Below are 27736 nucleotides of genomic sequence, written 5' to 3' on the forward strand. Positions count from 1 at the left end.
ACATGGTAAGCATAAGCATCTAACTAACTACAGTAAAGAAGTACAACACGGTCAGCATGTAACTCACTTCATCAAAGTAGTGGAACACAAGGAAATCCATCAAAGCAGTGTATCAGTATAACTAAGTATTTAACATGGTACTTCATTCCAACATTGTAGTGGAGCATGGTATGCTATAACTTAATCCAGTAAAGTATTGGAACACGGTAAGGGAAATTAGGATGGTCCTAGGATTCTATTTGTGATTCTTCTCATTCATCCACATCATGTTATCCAAAGTTGAAATTCAGTTGTCCAGTTGCTTACAGCTTCACTGACTTGGACAAGCTAACTTACTGCTTCAAACTATACACTATATTTCATATGCTTCTTGTCTCTGCTGGGCTATACACATAGTAGATAGATACGATGGGTACCGGTATATCCAGTGGAACATGGTAAGCTAGTTAGCCAAGCTAACTGTGGTTCCAGCGTCACACCTTGTTGTTTTCAGGTTTCTTATCTTCTGCTAGTCTTTCTAGGTCAGGACAAGATAACTGTTTGTGGTACAGTTCCGTAGGTGATGCGATAGCGAGGCGAGGCGTAATCGCGTGAGAACAAGGGTTAAGTTATGACTGATAACAGGACTGTTTATGTGGTCTCGTGCAGAGTGTAATGTAGAGAAGTAGAAGTGGGCCAAGAACGCTTGCCAACATTACTCAGAGAAACAGCCCAAGTCATATATGATGAGCATTTCACCTGGCGGTGACATTGACCCACTAGCCACCTTTACATGATGTTTTTTTTAATATATATTTTATTACATTTTGTTTTTTTTATATATTTTTAAATATATTTTAAGGGGCTTTTATGCCTTTACTTGACAGGACAGTTGAAGATGGTGACAGGAAGCGAATGGGACAGAGAGACAGGGGAGCAGGGCTTTTTCTGAACGGGGAAATAGGGGCGCTCCACCCTCATACTTCTTTTTTTTTCAATATATAAAACACTTTTTTGAGCGCCCCTAGTAAATTCCCCCCTTCACCCCCGCAACCCAACAACCTGCCATGATGCTCCCTCATGCCAACAATTCCTAGAAAAAGCCCTGCGGGAGGATCAGGAAATGACCTCGGCCGGACTCGAACCGGGGTCCCCGTGGGTGGGCATACAAGCCCAAATGTGCGCCACAGCGCCCCCGTTTACATGATGTTTTTAAATCCAAATTAAGAGTTGAATAGTTCCATCGAGTTTACTCTGAATTGGGAAATGTTTACATGATGTTTTCAAATTGGAATAGGTTAAGTTTTATTCAGAATTAAATTGAGTTCACCTGCATAAACATTTATTTAACTTTAGTAAAGGAGAGATCAATCACAGCACACTGGTCGTCTTTGCTGGCAGTTTATTTAGGTGAACAATGCCTTTCGCTGCCGCTTCATCAGGTTTCTTTATCGCTCCTTTACTTGAATTACTTCTGCACATCACCAGCACCTGGACAGTGGTTCTGCACAGGAACTCTGCTTTGAGTAATTTATTTAACTTTACTATAAAAAGGAAATTGACTACCACATTGATTTGCAGGTCAGGAGAGTGTTGGTTGTCTGTAAGATACTTTTTGCAGTACCGGACAGATTACAGGAAGATGAATTTACAGTGACTGGCTGTTGCTGTGTAGTGCTCAGTGATGACATGACGGTCACCAAGGTTTTACTGCAGTGGCTCACAGAAGCGAGTACACCCCTCACATTTGATGTCTGTAGATTTGTAAGCATATCTTTTCATGGGACAACAAATTTCACTTTGATCCAATGAAAAGTACCTGGCGTATAACTTGTATAACCGCTTCAATTTAGGTTGTAGGATCTCTGGCCTCTGTTGAGTAGTTTCTGCACAGTGACGGCATGACAGTCATCAAGTGAGGAAGAGAAGTGTTGAGCTCTAAGGAATGCTGAGCACTGTGTTTTGGTGAAGAGCGTGTTCAGGCAGTAGGCAGACAAACATAGCTGCTGGTCATCATAAGAGTGGTGTGTTCAGACTCAGAGCGCTGTGTGTGTGTGTGTGTGTGTGTGTGTGTGTGTGTGTGTGTGTTGATGGTGAGTGTGCAGGTGAGGCATCACCTGGGGGTTCCTGATCAAAGTTAAGCATGAGGCTGCATACAGTCCAGCAATCCAAGCACACCGGAACACCCTCTCTCTCTCTCGCTCTCTCTCTTGCCTGCTCTCTTTCTCGCTCCCACTCTTTCTCTCTCTCTTGCTCTCTCTTTCTCACACACCCACACCCTGAGTTTTCGACTACACAGTCATGCTGCTTACACACACTGTATTGAAAAGGGTTCTGTGATTCCAGGTCAAAATGTGAGACTTCTGCACAGTTAATGTTGAAGGAATGTCTAGATCGTATATAGTAGATTACATATTTTTTGGCATTTTCACGCCATGCCAAAGACCCTTTACTCCAAGCACTGCCTGCTCGAATGTCTGTGTCCTGGCTGTGGGAGTAATGATAGAAAGGCCCCCAGGGCCCATGTGAACCAGAGAACACATGATAACCAAGCACTCTCTCAGCACCTGACAAGGGAAACAAACAAAAAATCAGGATTTTTTTCTCATGGTGTTAGGTAGCATATTATAATGTTGCTTTGTGAACTGGGTTTGTCACATTTTTGCCATTGTGTCCCATTGTCACAGCCATAGTAGCCAAATATGTGACAGTCTTTGTGTATGGTACTTGTAGGGCAACTTGTCTTAAACCGGCTACTTATTTACTACTCAGAAGGATACTAATGGCTGAAGGGTTTACTAACGACATTTGTCAAAATTGACATATGTAGAACACGCACGCACACCAACAGAAGCCTGTGCTGGTGACAACAGCACAGGGACATTGATTTACTGTGTAAGCTTATAATGCATAGAGAGTGTAAATTGTCATGTGTAAAGGTGTGCTTGTAAAAAGGCATGCGTGTCTACTGACTAGTGACTACTGTATGAGGAAGACGAAGACCCCCCTTTTTATGTCTCATGTCCATGACTCTGCCGTCTTGGCATCCACCCAGTTAAACCCACACACGACGTGTGTACAAATACTGGGTACATATCTCTCAATGTGTGTGTGTGTCTGTGTGTGTCTGTGTGTGTGTCCACAGAGATGGTGAGTGAACTTTTCTATTTTTAGGCCAACCTGGTTTTGGCCTCATGAATAAAGTCATTTAGCCAATCTACCCCCATTTTAGCCATTTTAGCACCCCCTACAACACACAGACACCCCCAAACATTCTCTTCCTGCTCACTGACTGCTGTCCATTGTGGTAAAGGGCCCTGCGGACGGAGTAGTGGGGTTCAGCAGTGAAGAAGGTCTCTGTGGTGTGTAATGTAGTGCAATATACTACAGTGCATGCTAGAGTATAGTCTATTATTCTGTTGCCATTATTTAGATGCAAATGCTTTGTGTGTAAATAAGCGATGTGCGTCCTGATGTGTGTGTGAGTGGAGTTGTTACTGCTGATGTAGTAATACCAGAGAGAGTAGAGAGAGAGAGGTTCCATTGGCCCATTGTTTCCGGGTTCTATTATTGCAAGGGGGAGCGGGGGGAATCCCCCTTTAGGCAGACCTAGGCAGACCTAAGGACTGTTCTATTCAATGCTAGAAGCATTATGACACGCCCCTTTAGGCAGACCGGAACCTGGTCATGTTAGGTGCCTATAGCAACCTATTACATTGGCATATCTCTATATACTTAAAGAATCTCTGGTAATACTTAACCACTGTCCTCTGCTTTCATTAGTCTGGCCTCATAAATGCTAACTGTTGTTGATTGGCTTTTATGGGATGAGTGCCCTGCTCTCCTTGCACTAGTTGCCCAGTGAGGGGAACACAACGCAGCCCCCTCTCCGCATGTGGGTAAAAGTTTCTCCATCATCAACTGCGGAGGTATCATAAACTGCAGCTAGAGGAAACACTTAATCAAGAACCTTAATGAGCTTTTTAAGACTCTGCTAAAGACTGGCCTCTAAAGAACACCAGCCAGGCCACACCAGGGCAGCAAAACACTGCTATTGTACATAACTTAAGCCCTGTAGATTAGAAAGACCTTTATTGTCATTATTCACTAGAAAAAAAGAGTGCAGAATGAGATGATTTATTATTACATTTGTTGAATCAGACAGACACATGAGACAGAAAGTCTGGAATATGTTACCAACTCTGTCTTATGCGTTAAATGAAAATTCATCAAAAACGTTAAAGCTGGCACCAGGGGCAGCAGTAGGATGAAATGGTATCGTGGGCATTGGCCTTTCCCTGTCCAGCATACTACTACACTGATTGGGGGGGCTACCTGAAAAGACCTCTTGGAGTCGGACAGACAATGCCTCTGTTCAGCAGTGGAGGGAGAACTGCATAATTACACACACACACAGACTCTGGCAGAGTGAAGAATTAGGGGTGTTGTTCATTTGAGACGGGCTAACCCACCGCCCAACCTGGCCCAACCTCTCCTATCCTCTCCACCCTCCCCTCGTCTGGCATTGCCAGGAGAGCTGTGAGGCGTGAGGGATTTGCCGAGCTACAAGTTTCGCTGAGCGTTCGAACAAGCCCTATCTGATCGGCCGGCAGGTCTGCCCGGCTAGAGTTGCTTGTCTGACACCCATAAGCTGCCTGAGAAGGCCAGGATCAGGCCTAGTGGAGCAAGCGTCTGAGAGCCGTCACGACCAGGCCTAGCAGACCGAGCGTCTGAGAGCTGTGTCTGGTAGCGTGTGAAGGCTAGTGGAGCTTCTGAGAGATGGTGGAGACAAGCACAGAGCCCCGATAGACAAGAGCCCTGAGCAGAGTCTGATGGAGCAAACTGGCAAAGCCGGTGTCTGCAGTCAGGCCTGGGGTGCGTTTCTCGAAAGCATAGTTGCTGACCAGTTTGCAACTTGGGTAGTTGTCAATTGGAAAATGCATTGCAAACAACAAAGTAGCAAACATAGTTAATGGTTTCTCGAAATGCACCCTGGCTTTGTTACCTGACTGACTGGCGTCTTAAAAATGACTGTGCAGTACATATTCAGTGCTTGTAATATCAACGTGAGGTTTAAACCCTTTTGATCCAGTATTTCTTTTATGTAAAAAACAAAAAATAGGGAAAAAAACAAAGGATGAAATTATTTCGTTAAATTATTCACGCATGGAATATGCCTTTATTGACTGCTTTCCCTCTCTGTTTACATATTCCACCACTCTGTTTTCTCTAGGGTATATTTGCTTTCTCTTTTGTCTGTGCCTCCTTCCAGAATACAATGTTGTGTAACTACACTATACACTGCTATATTTTTTTATCTCTACACTAGAGGAGCCCACATAACGCCATTCATATATTTTGTCTGTCTTTTCTTGTCTTCCCCTCCAGAATACCTAGTGGTATTCATGTGAATTTGTCTTCTCTTCCCCTCTTCCCGAGCACATAGTGAGGTTTAATGGTCGTGCCTTTTCTCTCTCTTCACTTTCTTCTCCACAGGGTACATGGTGGCTTTATGTATAAAGTATTTGTTATGCTCTCTCTGTCAGAGTACCTGGTGACGTTTCTGTGTGCTGTATTTCTTCTGTTTCCTTCTCCCCCTACAGAGTACATGGTGGCGTAAATAATGTCTTCTCTCTTCTTCCCTCTCAAAGTACATATTAGTGTTAATACACGTGTACTGTGTTTTGGCTTACAAAGTGATGTTCACATATGGTTCTCAACGCTCCCTGGACCTCATCATAAGCCTCCCAACGCTAACCTGATGATGACAGCCCATTTGACCTACTAATGAACAGGAGTAGAAATGGGCTGGCCATGTCAGGCTATCCCAACGCCCTCTTGACCTCAAAATAAGCCTGCCAACACTGCCCCCCCCCCTCCCGTATCTAAAAAATAAAATAAACTATTGCCCCCCATTCGCAACTGAATCTACTTTACAGCCCCCATTGAGAAACACAGATGTAAACGTATGTTTTGTTTCTGCCTTGCCTCCTCTCCCCCCTGCAGAGTACATAGTGGCGTTTAACGGCTACTTCACGGCGAAGGCGCGTAGCCACTTCATCAGCAGTGCGCTGCGGAGCGCGGAGGCAGGGGATTGGCGGATTGTGCGGCGTGAGAACCCGGCGAGCGAGTACCCGAGCGACTTCGAGGTGGTCCAGATACGCCAGGCGGCACGCGAACGCCTGCTGTCCCTGCAGGACCACCCCTACGTCAAACGCGTCACGCCGCAGAGGAAGGTCTTCCGCACGCTGAAGCTAGTCGACCGTGAGTGACACGCACACGCACACGTACACAGGCCCCTACGTCAAACATGTTCTCTGTCTGTCTGTCTGTCTATCTATCTATCTATCTATCTATCTATCTATCTATCTATCTATCTATCTATCTATCTATCTGTCTGTCTATCTGTCTGTCTGTCTGTCTGTCTGTCTGTCTGTCTGTCTGTCTGTCTGTCTGTCTGTCTGTCTGTCTGTCTGTCTTTCTTGTGGTGTAGTGGGGGGGCGGGGAGAAACCCAAGACCATCTCAGTATAGTGCTCCAACTCCCCGGGGCTTGGTCTTTTATGGCAGTGGTTCTTAACCTGGGGTGTGTGCACCCCCTGGGGGTGCGCCAGAGATTCCAGGGGGTGCACAGAATTTTGTTTGTGTTGAGGTTGTGACCAAAATTCTGTGTGGTAACATTATAATTAGGCCACATCAAAACCAAATTAAAACATGTTTTGGTCTCCATTTAAAGTCATTAAGGTATTGATTAATGTCTCAAGCAAGAATCACTGTAATTAATAACTCAAATCATATTTTTAGTATGTATACACATTTAGAAGTTTGGGTTGGGGGTGCGCGTCTTGTCTTGAGCACCGGCAAGGGGGTGCTTTAAGAAAAAAGGTTGAGAACCACTGAATTATGGGACAGCATAGACACACACACACACACACACACACACACACACACACACACACACACACACACACACACACACACACACACACACAGCTTTTGTTACAATATGGTGCACAACAGCAGGGGGACCTACCTAACCCTCTTTTCCCGGCAGAGGCATGTTGCTGACCACTTCCATCCCCACCCTCAGTGTGGACTGTCTTTGCCACCCTTCCCAACACTCATCTGACCACCGCCATGTCCAGCTCACCTCCCTCCCTCTGTCTGCTCCCCATACCAATGACCAGCCCTCCACTTCCTTCTCCCACCATGCCCATTGTCAGCAATCAACCGGTCTCCTCTTGTCCCTAGGCATGTCACCACCTCACTCACATTTCTGCACGCAATCAAAGATGAACTTCAGATTAACTAGTGAGGGAGAACTTCAGGAATGACCCCATGCTCCTCCCACTGCCCTCTCTACTGCCCCCCCAGCCTGCCCTCTCTCCTCTCCTCTCCTCTCCTCTCCTCTCCTCCAACCCTCTCTTCTCCTCCTCTCCTGCCCTCTTTTCTCCCGCTCTCTCACCGTCTGTCTTCTCTCCTCTCCTCTCCTCTCCTCTCCTCTCCTCTCCTCTCCTCTCCTCTTATCTGTCCTCTCCTCTCCTCTCCTCTCCTCTCCTCTCCTATCCTGTTCTGTCCAGTCCTCTCCTCTCCTCTCCTCTCCTCTCCTCCAGTCCCCTCTCCTCCAGTCCCCTCTCCTCTCCTCTCCTCTCCTCTTCTCTCCTCCCCTCACCTCTCCTCTCCTCTCCTCTCCTCTCCTCCACTCATCTCTCCTCTCCTCTCCTCTCCTCTCCTCTCCTCTCCTCTCCTCTCCTCTCCTCTCCTCCAGTCCTCTCTGTGACAGGTCATCGGGGCACAGCTGAGTGGGGCGACAAGTAAACATTGGCACAGTAGCCAGCCAGACTTGAGTTCAGAGCTGGACTGAAACACTACATCCAATCAAAAGTGAACTTCAGATGAACCACTAAGGGAGAACTTCACTTAACCCACCTGCAATCAGGAATGACCCCAATCCCAATGGCCCTCTAGTGAGCCCGGAACCTGTCCTTCACCTAGCCCTCTGCCCACACCAGCCCCCTCTCTTCTCCATCCCCCTCTCTTCTCCATCCCCCTCTCTTCTCCATCCTCCATCCTCTCCTCTCCTCTCTTCTCCATCCCCCTCTGCTCTCCTCTGCTCTCCTCTGCTCTCCTCTCCGTGACAGGTCATCGGGGCACGGCTTAGAGGTGCGCCAGGTAAACATTGACACAGTAGCCAGCCAGTCAGAGTTGAGTTCAGAACTGGACTACAGCACTGCAGTAGAGCCCCCCCCTCTCCCTCTCTTCCTCCTCCCCCAGCGTCTGGGTCTGTATACGGGGCGAGGCAACACAGTGTCCACGCTAATTGGCACGTAAGCAGAGCTCAAGAGGGGTGCTCCTTGGACATGTGGTTTTTTTTTTTTTTTGCTGTAGGAGCGGCTGATTGGAGAGGGGGTTTAATTATAGTGTTTGAGCCCCCTACCCCCTCCTAGCTTCACCTGTGGCCCCTTCAGACCCCTGGGGGCAATGAGTTTGGCCCATTACGCCCACACGTCCTCTCCACTGCTGAGCGGAGTTTGGCTGTTGCTAGGCAACCGCATCCCCCATGCAGGAAGGGTGTGCTTTAAGTGTGTGGAGGTGAATGGTGACACTAAAGCCTGGCTCAAACTACACGACTATTGCGCCGATTCTCGGCTGAAAACCCCCCTTACGACAATCGCTGGAACGTTAACCCCCAGGACCATCGCAAGCGATTGTCGGGAAAGATTTCCTCGTCGTGGCCGACGTTCTAAGATAGAACTTTGGCAGCTCAAAGAGTCGCCGATCGCAAGTCGTAGAAATCAAACAGTGTTTGATATTTGCGACTGGAAATAGAACGTCGGGCATTGTCTCGGTGGTACTGTGCGGTGCACCCCGACGCCAAAATCGGACACACAATCGCTAGTCGTGTAGTTTGAGCCTGGCTTTAGGCAAATGGAGTCAGCTGTGGAGTCTCTCTGTGGACGCCAGGGCAGCGATTCATGCACTCCGCCTCTCTTCGCATAGGGGTCTGCATGTGTGCGGTTTAACTAATAACGTATACAAGGTGTGCGTGTGTGTGTGTGTGGCACTACATTTTTCTGTAGTACTTCACCGATGTAGTAGAAATGTACACAGGAAGTGCAGAGTAATCTAGATGGTGGAAGGCAATGGAGTGAATGGCCATCTTGAGGGAAGAGAGGGGGAAAAAAACGCACTCGCATGAAGACATGCAATAAAAAAAACACACCCTCGCATGTATGGGAAAAAGAATAGAAGACATAATAACAACAGTAATAATAATAGTAAGATACAAAAATAAGTTAAGGCTATTTTGTACAACACACAGTGCAGTTCAGCATAGTCCATTGTAGTCCAGCAAGTAGCAGCATTTTAGCAGCATTGTGTGCGCCTGACTATGTGTGTTTGTGTGTATGTGTGTCTGTGTATGTTGTCGTGATTACCTGGCCGTATGTGTGTGTGTTGTCATGCTTGCCTAACTGTGTGTGTGTGTGTATGTGTTGTGGTGTTCTTCCGCAGCTCCGGGTGACTCGGGGAGCCCGTGTAACGACACACGGTGGACTCAGAAGTGGCAGTCGTGGCAGTCGTCGCGGCCGCTGCGCCGCACCAGCCTCTCGCTGGGCTCGGGCTTCTGGCACGCCACCGGCCGCCACTCCTCACGACGCCTCCTACGGGCCATCCCACGACACGTCGCACAGATACTACAGGCGGACGTGCTCTGGCAGATGGGACACACAGGTGTGTGTGTGTGTGTGTGTGTGTGTGTGTGTGTGTGTGTGTGTGTGTGTGTGTGTGTGTGTGGGGGTGTACTGTGTGTGTGTGTGTGTGTGTGTGTGTGTGTGTGTGTGTGTGTGTGTGTGTGTGTGTGTGTGTGTGTGTGTGTGTGTGTGTGTGTGTGTGTGTGTGTGTGTGTGTGTGTGTGTGTGTGTGTGTGTGTGTGTGTGTGTGTGTGTGTGTGACAGAGTGACGGTACAGGCAGACATACTCTGGCAGATGGGCCACACAGGTGAGGGTTGTAGATTGAGGGAAGAAGAGTGTGTGTGCGTGCACATGTGTCTGTACTACAAGCAGACATACTCTGGGAAATGGGCAACATTGGTGTGAGTGTGAGACGGAAAGTGTGTGTGTGTGTGTGACTGCTATATGGGCCATTGCACACTGTGGCACTCTAAAACGTGAGACGCACAGCTTGTAATCGAGATGTCAAATACTAGCTGTCTATATTTGATTACTGTTGTTGTTACTGTACATGCAGCCTTTCATACCCTACCATTGATACTCAGCTATCATGTTTTGAGGCTTAAGCAGTCTATGGAGAAGCATAGGGAAACATTGGAAATGGAGCACGTGGCAGGGAAAATGGCGTGTCAGTCTGACTGATGTGGTTATTTCTGTCCTTAGGGTCTGGAGTGAAGGTGGCAGTGTTCGACACAGGGCTTAGTGAGAAACATCCGCACTTCAAGAATGTCAAGGAGAGAACCAACTGGACCAACGAGAAGACACTGGATGATGGTATACACACACCACACACACACACACACACACACACACACACACACACACACACACACACACACACACACACACACACACACACACACACACACAAACCAATAAGTAGACATTGGATGGCTGTAGGGCTACAGATACACACACACACACACACACACACACACACACACACAGGCACACGCACCAATAAGAAGACACTAAATGCCAGTAGGGCTGCACACCTGTGTGATGGCAATGTCTGCGGCCAAAAGGAATGGATTGATGGAAGTTGGCGAGGTGATTAGCATAAATCATTGTTCCACATGTACCTTTTATTCCTCGCTGTACTCAACCTGCTGTGGCTGTGGCCTCCAATCGGAAGATAATAGACGCAAGGGTCTTCACTTAGTGGCCTGAAAGTGCAAGCTACTGCACAATAGACAAAGTGCTTTTTTGGCTCCAAGTCTGGGGGTTTTAAAGCCCTGTGTTAATCGATTTTCTTTTAGGACTGGAGGCGAAGTCATGTAATAATGTAACGGCGGAACAGGCGGGTTAATTAGTGACCGTAATGGGCCAAGGACGGGTGCCAAATGGGCGTCAGTGGTTTCCTAATGCCAATGGGTCTGGTGTCTCTATGCCAATGGGTCTAGTAGTCCCTTTGCAGTAAGGTGTGCCAGGTGGCCACTTGTGGTGTAATGGGAAATGAGCAGAGCCAGGTGGGGAAGTCAGGGGTGCCTCCGTGCCAGTCGTCTTCCTGCCAGCCTGTGTGTTGTGTGTCTGCTGGGATGGGCCTTGGGGCTTTGATAACAGCGGCTGCTGAGTGTAATGTAATATAGTGTAGTGTGTTTACTGGGCAGGTCCACAGTGCCTTTATTACAACGCCTGCTAAGGGCATTTTCATGTTTTGTCCACTGGACGTCTTCTTCCTGTTACCCATATGCCGGATGAAGATCCACGGTGAACCAACCTTTGCGTGTTTTTAATCTATTAGAGTGTACTTTTTGGAGCTTATTTAGCAGTGTGCAGATTAACCCGTTGAGACACGGCGTTATAAATTTGCTGTTACCGGAATGGCAATGAGCAAGTCGTAGTGTATTACATAAGGCCTGCGCACAGTAATGGTAGTTAACTTTTCAATGACTGTGACTATTACAGCACGTTGATAGACGCGCCTGCCAAGTCTAACACAATGTGCTCTATGCATTCTAATGTAATGCATTCTAATGTAATGATTTCACTTCAGTGCGGGGCCATAGCACCTTGATGTAGCCATCTTAAAAAGTGTAATGTAATGTTTTAAAGAGTAGCGTATGTTTGTAAGCGTGACGTCCTGTAATGTTTTCTCCTCAGGCCTGGGCCATGGCACCTTTGTGGCCGGGGTGATCGCCAGCATGAGGGAGTGCCAGGGCTTTGCCCCCGACTCTGAACTACACATCTTCAGGGTTTTCACCAACAACCAGGTGCGCACACACACACACACACATACACCTTACAAGACTACAAAGCGAGTCTGAATACCACTCTAAACACCCTGTCTGTCTACCCACTGCCTGAACACGCAACACACACATGTACGCACACACACACACCTTCTTCACAAAGGACCACACCTTTGCTCACGCTCAAATGAGTTTCCACCAATAACCCGGTCACACCTCTCCTCTGACATTCACCAACAACTAGGTACTCACCCCTTCACTTTTCACACTCTTCTCCTCAGCATTTAGGTGAAAGTGAAAGCCCACCTGGGAAACTCCCATTGCCAATTGTGACTTATCACTCCACAGACAACAAAAACGTGCATTTATGCCTCAGTCGTGCAAGAGGGTAGCCCCAAATGGTGCCCCTTGGTAGCAGTGTGGCGGGGCCCCCACCAGCCTGGCAGGCTGGGAATGGAACCGGCAACCCATGACTGTACCCTTGACATGCCCTAACAGCCAGGAATATACTTCATCCTACCCACCTCAGCCCTCCCCTCATTAGACGACTGCACTATGAGCTGCACGTTTGATCTCCCTCACATTGCCTCTCACCTCACCGCTAAATTTACAGCAGCGACGGCCAGGCCCATAAATTCTCACCGCTTTTAATACACTTACAGACACTTTTACAGGCAGGCAGCACCGGCAGGGCCAACTTATTGCCGTGCATTGGCACTACCACTACCACACAATAGAAGGAGGAGAGAACATTGGCAGTGCGAATACACAATAGAAAGCGATTGGAGAGGACATCGGCACTGCACATAGGCCTACCACACAATAGAAGGAGATTGAGGCCCCAGCCATGGCTCAAATGGTAGGGCACTGCACTGTTACACCGGAGACCAGGGTTCGATTCCTACCTGAGGTCATTTCCCGACCCTCTCCCGTCTCTCTCTCTCCCTCTCCCTCTCTCTCTCTCCCCCCCAATAATTCCCTGTCCAACTCTTCACTGCACTATCCTAATAAAACCGTAAAATCAAAATGAAGGAGAGTGGAGAACATTGGCACTACAGCCACTATACAATGGAGGGAGATTAGAGAGAGGGCATTGGCACCACAACTACTACACAAGGGGATGGAGATTGGAGAGGGTATTGGCACTACAGCATTCACAACACAAGTGACAAAAGTGAGACTTTGCCACTACAACATTCACACTGTACAAGAGGGATTAGGGAGAACTGGACTCAGGCTGAGTGTGATTGGCACTCACACAGACCCCTTGTCTGCCAGGTGTTTGACAAGCTTTTGTCTTCCAGGTGTTTGACAAGTGTCTCTCTCTTAATGACACTAGATGATATTTGACAGCATGTCTCTCCTCCTATCCTTGGTAAATGTTGGACTGTTTGTGTGTGCGAGTGGGTATCTTCATTTCTCTCTCTCTCTCTCTCTCTCTCTCTCTCTCTCTCTCTCTCTCTCTCTCTCTCTCTCTCTCTCTCTCTCTCTCTCTCTCTCTCTCTCTCTCTCTCTCCCTCCTCTTGTCCTCAGGTGTCCTACACTTCCTGGTTCCTGGATGCCTTTAACTACGCCATCCTCAAGAAGATCGATGTGCTGAACCTGAGCATCGGGGGGCCAGACTTCATGGACCATCCCTTCGTGGATAAGGTCAACACTTCTTTTATAGATATAAGCTAATGTTGCCTCTCGGTATGAGAGAACCTTATACAGGTATAGAGAGGGTCATGTCGTAATGTACAGTAAGATCACTCCTTCCATTCTCCTCATCAGATTTGAGGGGATTGTTAAGCCTAGTTATACACAATTTGCTCTAATGCCTCGTATTTCTGAAGCTTGAGGTGCCTCTTATGTTGTGAAGTACATTAGGTAGATCGGTGGTCTGGTTGCAGACAGTGTCAGAGAGAGTAGAGAGGGAGAGGTTCCATTGGACCATTGTTTCCGGGTTCTATTCTTACAAGGGGGAGGGGGGTGAAATCCCCCTTTAGGCAGACCTAGGCAGACCTAAGGACTGTTCTATTCAATGCTAGGAGTATTATGACACGCCCCTTTAGGCAGACCGGAACCTGGTCACGTTAGGTGCCCATAGCAACCTATTACATTGGCATATCTCTATATACTAAAAGAATCTCTGGTTGTGTTGTGTGTGCCAGGTTTGGGAGCTGACTGCCAACAGAGTGATCATGGTGTCTGCTATCGGGAACGATGGACCGCTCTATGGGTGAGTAGAGGAGGAGGGATCTACAGCAATGCTGAAATGGCGAAACACCAACTTGGTGTGAAGCTGAGAAAAAGGACTCTTCTTATGTTTATTTCTTCTCAGAAAACTAAAATAATAAAATTTATATTTTTTTGGCCACATGATAAAATGGGGTCTCTTGAAAGCAGTATGTTCCTCTTAAAAAAAAACATTTTCCAACAAATCTTCAAAGTTTTTGTCTTTTTTTATTTCTGTCCTCTGCACAAGAGCAACATCTGCTCAGTGCTGAATTACAATGCAGACAGTGTGTCATGCACTCCAAATGAAACTGCGGTGTTGTGATTGTGTGAGTATTTCATTCCGCAGCACTCTGAACAACCCAGCTGATCAGATGGACGTGATAGGCGTGGGAGGGATTGACTTTGAGGACAACATCGCCCGCTTCTCCTCCCGCGGAATGACCACCTGGGTAAGCACGCTCAGCATTGCCATAGTAACACATCAACATCCTTTCTTTTCCTCTTTCCCCTTCTCTCTTTTTTCCTCTCTTTCTGCCTGCCCCGCTCTCTGTCTCGCTCTCTGTCTCGCTCTCTGTCTCGCTCTCTGTCTCGCTCTCGTCTCGTTCTCGTCTCGCTCTCTCTCCTGTGTCTCCCATCTCAGACAGGCTCTGGTTTGGCAAGGTAATCCCTGTGATGTGACCTGTATAACACAACAGGCTGTGTTTTATCTGATAATCTGGCGCAGCATGGCGCTGTCTGGCTGTCTGGCTGGCTGTGGGTATCTTGCTGCCGTATGCAGTATCCTGCATGTGGGATATTTAGTTCCCCTGCCCTTTTCCACACGCACACCCATCCCTCCTATCAGGCCTGGATCACTGTGTTCTGGATCAAGGCTTTTTCTTCCCCTAAAGAAAGGGCAGGCCTTTTCTTTCTTTCTTTCTTTCTTTCTTTCTTTCTTTCTTTCTTTCTTTCTTTCTTTCTTTCTTTCTTTCTTTCTTTCTTTCTTTCTTTCTTTCTTTCTTTCTTTCTTTCCCCTCCCCAGCTCCCCTGTCACATCAGCTGAAGGCTTTCAGGAAACAGCCAAACCTTTCTGCCTTATCTGCACACGCTCTGTTGTGTCTTCCCCAGAGCCTCTGTCACCTTTGTGTGTGTGTGTGTGTGTGTGTGTGTCTGTGTCTGTGTGTGTGTGTGTGTGTGTGTGTGTGTGTGTGTGTGTGTGTGTGTGTGTGTGTGTGTGTGTGTGTGTGTGTGTGTGTGTGTGTGTGTGTGTGTGTGTGTGTGTGTGTGTGTGTGTGGACGTTTGTGTTTTTAATATTTTTAGAAGTTTCTTTCTGTTTCTTTGTGTGTGTGTGTGTGTGTGTGTAGGAGCTGCCTGGTGGTTACGGCCGCGTGAAGCCGGACATTGTGACGTACGGCTCAGGGGTGCGTGGCTCGGGGATGAAGGAGGGCTGCCGCTCGCTCTCAGGAACCAGCGTGGCCTCACCTGTGGTAGCCGGCGCCGTCACCCTACTGGCCAGGTGAGCACTGATGTCATATCTTACTGGCCAGGTTAAGATTTTTCCTGTATTTGAGTCCCTAACTGAATATGATTTGTGAGTTAGTATCTATTATGAGCAAGTATCTGTTATGAAGCTTCCAGGTGAGCATTGCATCTGTCTGTCTAATACTGTAAGTCAGTGCTGCTCATAAGCTCATCAAGTGCTGGCAATAGAGCGTGGCTCGGGCCGTTTTTTTCTGTCCGAGCCCGGCCCTCAGCCGACAGAAAAGTGATCAACTCCGACCCGAGCCCGAGACTAATTAAAATGTTTGTGTCCGAACCCGTCCGAAGCCCGAGACCACTGTAATAACAACAGAACCTGTGCGCAAGCAATATTTTCTATGTGGCCTCCTTCATACTCAAAATAGCACGTGATAAATAGCCAGGATAGGCAACTACGATGAGGCAATTTGCTGTCGCCTAATTTAGTTACGCACGCATAGTAAGTATAAACACACGCATACATGTGACAGCGCACCTTATGTTTCTTTCGGTTAGACCAGAGATGTTGGGTGCTGTGGTCAAATGCATGGGAGGGGCGTGAGAGGATAAGAAAGGCGAAAACTAACGAATACGGTTTGGATGCAGTCAGCGCGGCTATGGACGCATTTGTTAAGTTACTGTTAGTGCAAATAAATCCCCGCGAGCCGGTGAAGATGCCACTCCTTGTCGTTAAGAAGGATGGGCTATAAGTTCACCCCGAAGAACAGTAGCCTGTTCGGCCCTCCAAGAGAATGTCATTTCCCCTGATGTCCATGCGGTCAATATAAAATCAGGAAAGGTTGCACGCGCATAGTTACAACTGTAGGCTACAGTAAAAGTGACAAGAATTAAGAACCTACGTGAAGGACATGAAATGTCACAGCGGACAAAGTAGTAACAGGAAACCTCTTCGCCCCTACCTTAGGCAACTCCACGTAGCGTGTGCGTCTTCTTTAATCCATATTATGCTCCTTGCTACCCCTTGCTGGAAATGTAATCCTTGGCGAGCAATGCAGTGACAAACTTCGTCATTTTATGTTCAACATTTAAGACAGCACCAAAGGCATGCTAAAACATGGCCTACACTAGGCCTACAACAAAAGACCACGCGTTCACTGACAACTGTATTTGGCGCTTATTAAGAAAGCAAGTTGACTCGGCATTCCTGCTCGGCTGACTGGGAGTGAGCGTCCATGTTGCCACTGGTAACTGGCGCGTGCATACAGCCAATAATAATCACTCGCACGAGTAGCCTCCCAACATTTTCATTTATGCATATTCAATTACTTATTTTTTAATCACAAAACTGCCGTTTGCATGAACTGAAACGTTTCCTCTGATTGCTTACAATTTTCACAATGTCTGTTTGGTTCAAGCCCGAGCCCGACCCGAGTCCGACAGATATTCTATTTTTTTTGTCCGAGTCCGGCCCGGCCCGTCGGGTTCCGACCCGGCCCGTCGGGCTTCGGTCGGGTTGCCATGCTCTGCTGGCAATAGATATCCGTTAAGGTTTTAAGTAATTCACAATAGCAAGGGCTTGATGGATGCATGAAAAATGGCGTGACTCACATAGTGGAGGCCAGTGATGGGATGGGGGGGTGTGGATGCATGATCCAATCATCTGCCACCATGCTGTCCCTCGGTGCATGCACGCCTCGTGTGTGTGTGTGCGCGCGCGCATGCCATCCCTCGGCAGGGCAGTTAACCCCAAGTGACTGCAGTGACTTGTGTCTGTAAATTAGAAGCAGTAAATCAGCATTAGCATGTGCTAAGTGACATGTAATATGGAGCTAATATACTCATCATTATAATAATTTTAACATTATACCTTCTATGTGATGTAATGTTCTCGGCCATATTGGCATGCCGTGGTTATTAGGGGAGCTATTGGTGTTTCCACTGTAACACTGGGACACCCTGTGGTCACCCAGTGGCCAAAAATACAGTCCTCTGCTCATCCTCTACTCTCATGGAAATATGATATGAGAGGCGATGCGGTTGTGCATGTGTGTGTTTGTGCGCGTGTTTGTGCGTGCGTGCGTGTGCGTGCGTGTGTGTGCGTGTTTGTGGGGTAAGAGATGGACTGGGTGAGTAGAGTAGAGGTGCACTATTTCACTTCCTTCCGACAACATCCTGTTTCACATTGAAAGAGACACCGACACCGATATTGAAATTCTAAAAGCAATGTTGCATAGCCTTTCTCGACCTCTACAAAAATGCCAAAAGCTGTATTTAAACAAATTACACCACACTCACAATTAAAAGGTGTTAAACAAAAACTCTGAAATAAAAATGTCTACATACTTAAATTCTTTTTTTCTTTTTAATAGCCAAGCTTTCGGTCTATGACCTTCCTCAGAGCCCTGTGGAACGTCATAGACTGAAAGCTTGGCTATTAAAAAGCTAAAAAGGATTTTACTGTGCACACTGCAGACATTTTTTCTTTCATATTTCCCCAAAGCTGAAATATGTCACCATCATTTCATGTGTGAGTACGGCATATATGGTCTGCACTGCAGTACACATTGTTCATCTCTAAGCACTAGTAGTGGATCTCTGTATGTGTTATATTGTCTTCTGGACAAAATACATTTTCCCTTTCAATGCCCTCCTTCCTAGTCTCATCTGTTTGAGGGAATGGAGAGGAAAGGAAGGCTCAGAGGAAGAAGCCTGCGATTCCTGGTCGTCTGTCTGGCTGCATGATTGGGGCTCAGGTGTGATTGGGGCTCAGGTGTCATAGCTGCTTGTCAGCCTCAATCAACCCTGGAGATGACTATGTCCATCTCTTTTTAGACTCGGATTGCTCAAAAACAACAAAAGAAAATATGAAAGGATAAGAGGGAGTTGAGGAATCTGGTAGAGCTGTGGAGGCTCAGACGTTAGAACCCACCCATGACACACACACACACATACACGCACACACACAGACAAGCACACACACACACACATACCATCATAGCTGGCCTCATCAGACATCTCAAGAAAGGCATGTGCCCAAAGCATTGCAAATAAAAACTTTTTCTAGTTGCACACTTGTGTTGAAGATTTAGTTTCTTTGACTTTTCTCTAGCAACCATGCTGTTTGAGCCTGATGTGTGTACTCATCAGAGTATCACTATACCGGGGGATCCGGGTTCGATTCCGGCTCAAGGTCGTTTCTCGATCCTTCCCCATCTCTTTCTCCCCCCGCTCATTTCCTGTCTCTCTCACTGCCCTGCCTGAATAATAAAGATTGAAAAGCCCAAAACATATATTTCAGAAATACTCCTCAGAGCGGTCCTGCCACTCTGGTACCTGATGTGGTAGACGGCACTAGCCGTGCACCAGCTTGTGCTCTGCCTCTGTTCATGCTAGTACAGCTACATTCAGTGTTGTCTTCGCCGAGAAAAAAAGTGACTGGCGTCCTGAAAACAAGTCCAAAAGAAGTAGCTGAAGACTTTAAAAAAACGTGGGGTATGTCGTCAGTCGTGTACCTTGTCAGAGACGGCCTTGGTCTTTGAAAGTGAAAGTGAAAGAAAAAGTGAAAGCCCATTGGGAAACTCCAACTCCCATTGTCATTGTGACACAGCACTCCACAGCACACAAGTGAACACTGCACACAACGAAATTGCATTTATGTCTCACCCGTGCAAGGGGGCAGCCCTCAGTGGCGCCCCATGGGGAGCAGTGCGGTGGGACGGTACCATGCTCAGGGTACCTCAGTCATGGGGGAGAGCACTGGTTGATTACTCCCCCCACCAACCTGGCGGGTCGGGAGTCGAACCGGCAACCTCTGGGATGCAAGTCTGACGCCCTAACCGCTCACCCATGACTGCCCATGCGAGTGTCTGTGTGGTAGCTAAAATCCACATTGGTGACCAAGGCAGACACAGAGAGTGGGACTCAACAATGTTGTTGTGGGGTAACTTAGGTGCCGTTTCCACGTAGCAGGATATTTTTTTAGCAGGGTATTTTTCTCTCCTGTTTAGGTGTAAACGCAACATGTGGATAAAAATAAATCCTCCATTGTAACAAATGCGTTTCAGCCCCCTAAATAGGATATTTTTTTCTCCCGCTTTTTATACCTGGATTTTAAATATCTGCTACGTGGAAACGGAAGGCCAAAACCAATGCAAAACCAATGCAACCAGAAGAAAAAAAATATCCACATATAAAAATATCCAGCTACGTGGAAACGGCACCTTATAAGGATGAGTGAGAAAAACCGAGTTGCCACTGAGAAACATTAAGTTGCAGCCCTGTGTGATAGTCGGCACAGGTCGTTCCATCCTGCTGTTTGATGAGCTTTACGGGCAAATTTACTCTGTAGCTTTTGTGGTCACCACAGGCTTGTCTGTGCTGTTGTGTGGCATAAAGGCACAGGTACATCGCAAACATATCTATGCACATGTTGACAATAGTTCTCAAAAGCATGGTGTGTGAATGTTGAGTAATGGTGATGGTGAATGGTGATGGTGTGTGAATAAAGTTATTTTGGAAACTACAAAAAAAAGATAAATAAAACATTAAATTACTTTGAAATCACCCGCAGAGCAGAAGCAGCCCAACCCTGAAAAGAACAAGGCCAAAAAAACGCAACCCGCGACTGTACAAAATTTAAATGATTTGATAAATGACAGTGCAGCTCAGCAAGCAATTGGCTATTGTTGCTGGACAGGTGGGATATGTGCAAGCATACGCCAATTGGCCCCGTTCATTCCTATGGACGCTTTCGAAAGTTTTCCGTCTCCTCCTATTAACAGGTGTGTCAATAATCTAAATATGCATTCCATTTTTTTGGGGGGGGGGGGGGGAGACGCTGGTGACGGGCAATCAAATCAACAACATAAAGCGTTCAATCAATTTGATCTGCCGCTATGACCTAATGATTGTTAAGCCGTCAGATTAGAAAATTGAATTTCGCCTCTCTTCGCCTCCCTCCGTTCAGCTCAATGTGGTCCCACCATGTGTCAGTGTGTCCTCTGTCTCCATTGCTGGTTTGGTTTCCTATCTGAGGGAGACAGAGCCTTTTGTCTTGCTCTCTGAAGGGAAGGCGTTTACACAGGCTAGTTTTCTGTCTTTCCCTCTCCCAACCTGTCTCTCTTGTGCACGCCACACACACACAGCACAGCTTTGTTATGGCTGCCTATGATCAGCTCCACTCACTCCTCCACCCTTCCTGCATGCTAAGCCTAGATAACGCACGCACGCACGCACGCACACACACACACACACACACACACACACACACACACACACATGCGCGCGCAGAGATTCTCTCGCTCCAGTGTATACTGTGCCAAATCCGTATCAAAACATTTACTTAATTGCTGCTGCTTTGATATCCACATGCTGCAGTGAAGGCGGCTGAGAGTGTTTGGTTCTCACAGGCCTGGCTTAGATAAGAACCAAAAACCAACGCTGCCTAAACTCGCTCTCTCCTCTTTGAAGTTGCCTTAGACTTAGACTTCTTTATTCTCCATTAAACTTGCATGAAATTGATATTTCTCTTTGGTCGTGGCATAAGACACACAAAAACGAAACACGCACATCACAGTCAACATTATGCTGTGGAATAAAAATAAATTAAAAATAATTCAATAAAGTGGAATGAAAATAATCTTTTGAAGTTGATTTTGGACAGAAACTAAACTAGCCTTGTAATCTGTGTGTCCATTAAGCATTATTTTAATTTTATTATTTTATTATTTTATTATTTTAAGGCTTATTTTTTAGGATGCTGCTCATTTCCTTTCTCCCTTTCTCTTCCTCTTTTTGATCTTGCTCTCCATCTGGCTTTTTTCCTCCATCTCCCCTTTGCCTCCTCGTGTGACCTTTATCGTTGGCTTTGTTTGTTCTATTGTCGTCTCCCATCAGGAGATGAGGCCATAGCTGCTGAGTCTGCTCAGTAAGCAGCAGCACTATTAACTGTAAACTAGCCCACTACACGGCAGAGCTGCAGGTGTCCCTCTCTCGTTCCTCAGCTTTAGAACGGCTACTCCTTCAGAACATTGCCCGCTCCATTGCTCCCCTCCCGTACAGATGTGTGTGTTGTTGCTCACTCCAGGATGTGTGCGAGTGTTCTTGCTCTCCACTGTACGGCTGCATGTGTGCCTTCACTAGCTTGCTCTCCACTGTATGGATGCGTGTGTGTTAGGGGTGTAAATCACAGCTTCCATGACGATACGCCATGACGTATGAGCACTGTCTATGTCCATACTGTCTTAAGTCCATGTACAAGTACTGTCTATGTCTATACTGTCTATGTCCTTACCTAGATTAGTCTATGTCTGTATGGGAAAGCAAGAAATGTAATTTCAAATTCTTTGTATGACCAGTGCATGTAAAGAAATTGACAATAAAACCCACTTGACTTGACTTGACTTGACTTGACTTGACTTGATACGATTCAATATTGATTATTCAAGGCAGCGATTTGATTATTTTTGATACTTAAGAATGCCCCACGATACGATACGATTCGATTTGATTTTTTTCCCCAATTACTTTTCCACTTCTATTATGTTGCACAATTAACAGCTATTGAATTGGGCAGGGGCCAGTGATTCGATTATTTTCTATACTTAAGAGTGCTCCACGATACGATGCGATTCGATACGATGGTCATACGATTGTTGTGTAGGATCAATGCATCAATACATATCGATTATTATTTACACCCCTTGTGTGTGTGTTCACTAGCTTGCTCTCCACTGTACAGATGTGTGTGTGTGTGTGTGTGTGTGTGTGTGTGTGTGTGTGTGTGTGTGTGTGTGTGTGTGTGTGTGTGTGTGTGTGTCCTTGCTCTCTGCCCGCCTCTACCTCACTCGCTCTCCGCCCCTACAGATGTGTGTGTCCGGCTCGTTAAACTTTCCTACACGCCATAAAGTCTGCAGTAAAGTAAATTGAAATGGAGGGCTTTGTTAGCCATGTAAAAAAGAGAGATGCAGTGCCAGTCTGTTAATCTTATTCACTCCAAGACTTCATTGTAACTACAGTTACTGACTGTGACCCTTTTAATGTTTGTGTTTATATTATATATATATATTTTGTCTTTATGAAGGCCTGTCTGTACTGGAGGGGCTCTGGCTTTGACTGCTGTCTCACTGGCCTTAGTTAGGAGGGCAGAGAGACGATACCTCTGTAGATGATGAGAGGATCGAGGGTTTAACATGCCGTGTGTGAACACTGAGCTCCAACACCCTCTGATTTGTTTGTGTGTCGGTGTCCGCGAACCTGTTGATTGTCAGTGGTCAGTGGTAGTCGTCGCTTGGTCTCACATCCCAGTCTCTGGTGTGCCCATCATTTCATACCTCATTGAGACAGAGACATTCCCTTGCAAGCATGTCTGTCACTTGTGTGGTCATGTGAACATGTGGTTGGTGTTTTTGTATTCCCGCAGTGTCGCCCCTTCATATCTCCCTGTATTAAGTTTGAACTACCTCCTGTGAGTCTAGAGTTAGGCTCCATGCCAGAACTGTAGATTACATGCTGTTCAAAGCACACCTGAGACTTGTGTGATTGCGCCTGTGTGTGTGTGCGAGCATGCGTGTTTGTGTGTTTGTGTGTGCGTGTGTGAGGGAGAATAGGAATAACCAAATCTGGAGGTGTAAATTAGTGTGAGGCGAAATCTGTTTCAAGGTATCAAGTGTAATAAAACATTGTAGTATTCTGGAATAGATAAAATCAACATTGGTTGCAATAAACTGGAAAGATAAAGTGTAACATCTCAGACTATCAGGCACACCCATCCTATCAGCCGGGTGCAGGGTGAGTGGCACGTAAAACAGGAAATGTGATGTTTTATTCTTCTCTGGCTGACCCCCCCATGCCTTGCCCTCCTGTCGGACAGTCTTACCAAGTTGTAAATAGCTGACACACTTTCCATGTTTTGTTCCAGGTTTTAATCACTGCACTTATTGTTTTAAACTGAATTTATATTGGGTCAATTTTCAGGAATTACAGCATCTCAATAGCACTGCACTTCTAATAATGATCTCTCTCTCTCTCTCTCTCTCTCTCTCTCTCTCTCTCTCTCTCTCTCTCTCACTCTCTCCTCTCTCTCTCTCTCTCTCTCTCTCTCTCTCTCACTCTCTCTCTCTCTCTCTCTCTCTCTCTCTCTCTCTCTCTCTCTCTCTCCTTCTCCCCCCCTCTCTCTCTCCTTCTCCTTCTCCCCCCCTCTCTCTCTCTCTCCCTTCTGCAGTACTGTGTTGAATCGTGAGCTGGTAAATCCTGCGAGTATGAAGCAGGCCCTGATTGCGTCCGCGCGGCGCATCCCCGGCGTGAACATGTTCGAGCAGGGGCACGGCAAACTGGACCTGCTGCGTGCCTACCAGATCCTCAACAGCTACCGGCCGCAGGCCAGGTAAGGGGCACGCCTGGCCAATAAACATTGCATCACATTACATTACACTAAATTACATTACACTAAATTACATTGCATGACATTGCATTTAGCTGCCAGCCAGATCCTCAACAACTACGGACCTGGCCTACTGAACATTACACTACACTAAATTACATTACATTACATTACATAACAGTTAACTACCAGATCCTCAACAAAAGCAACCGACTCCACGCCAGGTACACACCGCACCTGGCCCCCAAGTATTACATTACATTACACTAGAGTACGTTACATTACAGCCGGACTAATGCTATTATGCAACCATGTTTTTTGGCGGTAACTGGCGATAAAATGTTGGTGCTGTTGCATTTTACTTTTTATGGTGAAAACTAAAAATAAATAAATAAATACTTTGACAAGCTACTATTAATATTACCAATATTAAGTGGAAAAATGTAAAAAACGACTGGATATGGATATTATGTTTTCGGAGTTTCTACCTATTTATCCATACACCTCCCTAACCATTAGTCAAGAGCTGCTGATTGCAGGTAGCAACTTAGTTATTTAGGAACTGGGTATTGGCTGCAGTCCCTGGAGCACTGTGGGCTGTGAGGCCTTAGAGATCAAGGGATCTTAAACCATGGTGAGGGTAGTAAGGAGAACACAGATCCACATTCTTGTCAAATGGTATGGGATTCGAACCTTCAACCTTCCCTGTCCCAAGATCAGCTCCCTCACCATCTGGTCAGTGCTGCCCCCTATGGATTAGTTAAGATCACTACAGGCTACTCTGCTCTTATCGGCAGCGTTGCTTATCGGAGGTTATCAGCTTTGTACACAGGAGAGCTCCGAGTCTGCTGTCGAGCGAAATGGAGATATAATGGCAGATAAGCACCTGGAGCTGAGCCAAGGCAATGAAAACATAATAATCTCTATGATGGGGGTTAATACACTTCACTACAAAGTTATTCATTGAAGATTGAGGAATAACATTCATCCTAGATAATGTGTCCTGCAGTGTGCCTAGTGCCTGTCTTTAACAGTTCTTTCAGTAAATTGGGCCAATAAAGCTTAAGCTGGCACATGGGCCATGTCTGAGTGTCGCAGCTATGGACTGCGGACTATGTAATGCACTCGCCACTTTACAACACTGTCTTACAGACCATCGTAATTGTGAGCTAGTAGTTCCAGCTTTAGTGTGTTGTGTTGAGCTGTAATTATGTGTTGTGCGCCTTATTCTGTCATGAGTTGTTGTGCTGAATGCAAGCATACCAAGACACAAACTTGTCCTTTCTGTTGTTGGAATGTCCACAATAATAAACATCTACCTTGCAGATGACCTTGAACTTCAGCAGGCAGCAACTAACTGTTAGTAACCCTGTGTGTGTTTGTCTATGTCTATGTCTGCGTCTGCGTGTATGTGTGTGTGTGTGTGTGTGTGTGTAGCCTGAGCCCCAGCTACATCGACCTGACTGAGTGTCCGTACATGTGGCCGTACTGCTCGCAGCCCATCTACTACGGCGGCATGCCCACCATCGTCAACGTCACCATCCTCAACGGCATGGCCGTCACCGGGCGCATCGTAGACAAGGTAACACACCCGCTGAGTTCTAGATTAATGTCATAATAATTTAGGGCTAAGGTATACTGTATAGGAGCAAACTGTGTGGAAAGAGTTTGATGGTATTTGACAGTAACTTTTACTGTAACTTTGATTGAAATAGAATTTCAGTGGTAAGAGCTAACAAACACACTCCTGGATACTGTTGATTCATATTTGTTTGTTACATTAGGGAATGATTATGAGCAACTGGTTTAGAATGGAATTGGATAGTAGTTGGTGGTGTTTTTATAATCATACATCGGTGATTTATTTAACCCTCTAACCCTGCCTATTCTCAGCCAATCGGGCAGCCCTACCGGCCTTTCTATGTTTTAAATATATGTTTGAGAAGTGTGTTTTGGTATTACGTTTGTAGAATAAATGGCCAGAGATGAGTAGTTGTTAGATGTGCAGTATATCCATTAGGGAGTAATAGTAGGTTATTGGGTGTCAACTGTCCCTCCTTTCTCCTCTTCTCCTCCGCGGGCCATATGGCAGCCCCTACCTTTTGGTTTTATTATTTTGACTGTACCTCTAGCTCTAGTTATGAATAATAAGAGTTAAATGCTTATTTTCTTGTATATTCCTTGGATTCTAGCCATTAAGACTTTATGGGGTTATTCTTAAAATATTTACGGTACTACTGATATAGCATGTATGCTTTTGTATGTCGTAAAACTCTACACAAAAAACTAACTTAAAAAATACAGAAAATAAACAAAAACAAAAGAAACATTATGTGTTGTTTTTTGTAATGTTTCTTTTGTTTTTATGTTTATTTTCTGCAGTTTTTTTAGTTAGTTTTTTGTGTAGAGTTTTTAAGACATAAAAAAGCAAACACATAATGTTTCTTTTGTATTTGTTTATTTTCTGTATTTTTTTCGTTAATTTTTGTGTAGAGTTTTTAAGACATAAAAAAGCATACATACAGGGTTTTTCTCCTTTGTCCGTGTTTGCATGTGTTGTTTTTTTAAATAATAAAAAAGACAAGACAAGAAAAAAAGTGTAATGCCTGTCTTCCTTTCCCCTTGTCCTCCTCCACAGCCCATCTGGCAGCCCTACCTGCCCCAGAACGGCGACCATATTGACGTGGCGGTGTCCTACTCACCTGTGCTGTGGCCCTGGGCTGGCTACCTGGCTGTGTCCATCTCTGTCGCCAAGAAGGCCGCATCATGGGAGGGCATCGCCCAGGGACACATCATGGTCACCGTGGCGTCACCTGCCGAAAATGACGTGAGTGCCCCATAAGCATGGCATCCATCTTTATAATATGATCTCATCACTTGGGGAGTTATGACTGCATAGCTAGTGTTGTTACAGCTGCCCTCTGCAGTCTGGGGAAGTTTGTGCGGTGCACGCGACATGCCTTCCTTAAAATCTATGCTATCATTGAAATAAATGCAGTTTAACTCTCCTTGTGGTGTACGTGTTTTTTCAGAGAGCGTACCAACAGTTGATACAAATGACTGCTCGTGTCCTGTGGCAAGTCTGTTTTCATGTGAGAAGTTTTGTTTTCCCCACAATGCTCGTCGGCTTCGTCAGCCAAGAGTTACATGCGGAGAATTCTGACAGTGAACTGCGGAAGTGGTCAGGGGTGGAAAATTAACTTATTACTTTTACTCAATATTGTACTTGAGTAGCTTTTATGAATACTTTGTACTTTTTAAGTAATTTTTTAAATTAATACTTTTACTTGTACTTGAGTACATTTTGACCCAAGTACTTTACTCAATTACACTGGAACCTGGCCTGAGTACTGAGTAAAAAAAAATTGACTGAGAGACAAAATGCCATGCACAATAATGCCACAATCCGCCGGAAATTAAAGATTGTGCAGGATGGCAGACAGCATTTCCTCTATTTTACTATCTTGTATCAATGTATTGGATGATGGCTGGTGCCAAGCAAGAGATAGAGGTTATGGAGGACGACATTCAAGAAAAATAAACATGACATTCTCAAGAGGAAAGCTAATTAAAAGTAACTAAGTACTTTTTACTCAAATTACATTTTAAGTGAAGTACTTTTTAACTTTTACTTGAGTGGATTTTTAGATAGGTACTTTTACTTGTACTTGAGAAGATACTTTCACTTGAGTACACATTTTCTGTACTCTTTCCACCTCTGGAAAGTGGTCAGGAGTCACACCGTTCACTTTCTATTGAGTCATTTAAGTATCCGC

The 27736-nt window shown here is 46.0% G+C and overlaps 1 protein-coding gene across 2 annotated transcripts in view; it reads left to right on the forward strand.

Annotated features, from left to right (window-relative positions):
* The window catches only part of mbtps1 (membrane-bound transcription factor peptidase, site 1), a 53945-nt gene that overhangs the window by 3159 nt on the left and 23050 nt on the right, over positions 1–27736 (forward strand). For both annotated transcript variants that reach the window (XM_063197453.1, XM_063197451.1), the window contains exons 3-13: positions 5986–6243; positions 9491–9709; positions 10373–10483; positions 11813–11922; positions 13435–13551; positions 14055–14122; positions 14468–14570; positions 15466–15617; positions 23802–23963; positions 25398–25542; positions 26599–26787. In XM_063197453.1, coding sequence (XP_063053523.1) covers positions 5986–6243; positions 9491–9709; positions 10373–10483; positions 11813–11922; positions 13435–13551; positions 14055–14122; positions 14468–14570; positions 15466–15617; positions 23802–23963; positions 25398–25542; positions 26599–26787 — 1634 coding nt within the window. The remainder of the gene's footprint in view (positions 1–5985; positions 6244–9490; positions 9710–10372; positions 10484–11812; positions 11923–13434; positions 13552–14054; positions 14123–14467; positions 14571–15465; positions 15618–23801; positions 23964–25397; positions 25543–26598; positions 26788–27736) is intronic.

This window comes from Engraulis encrasicolus, chromosome 4, assembly GCF_034702125.1.
Source record: "Engraulis encrasicolus isolate BLACKSEA-1 chromosome 4, IST_EnEncr_1.0, whole genome shotgun sequence".
In the NCBI taxonomy this organism is placed as follows: Eukaryota; Metazoa; Chordata; class Actinopteri; order Clupeiformes; family Engraulidae; genus Engraulis; species Engraulis encrasicolus.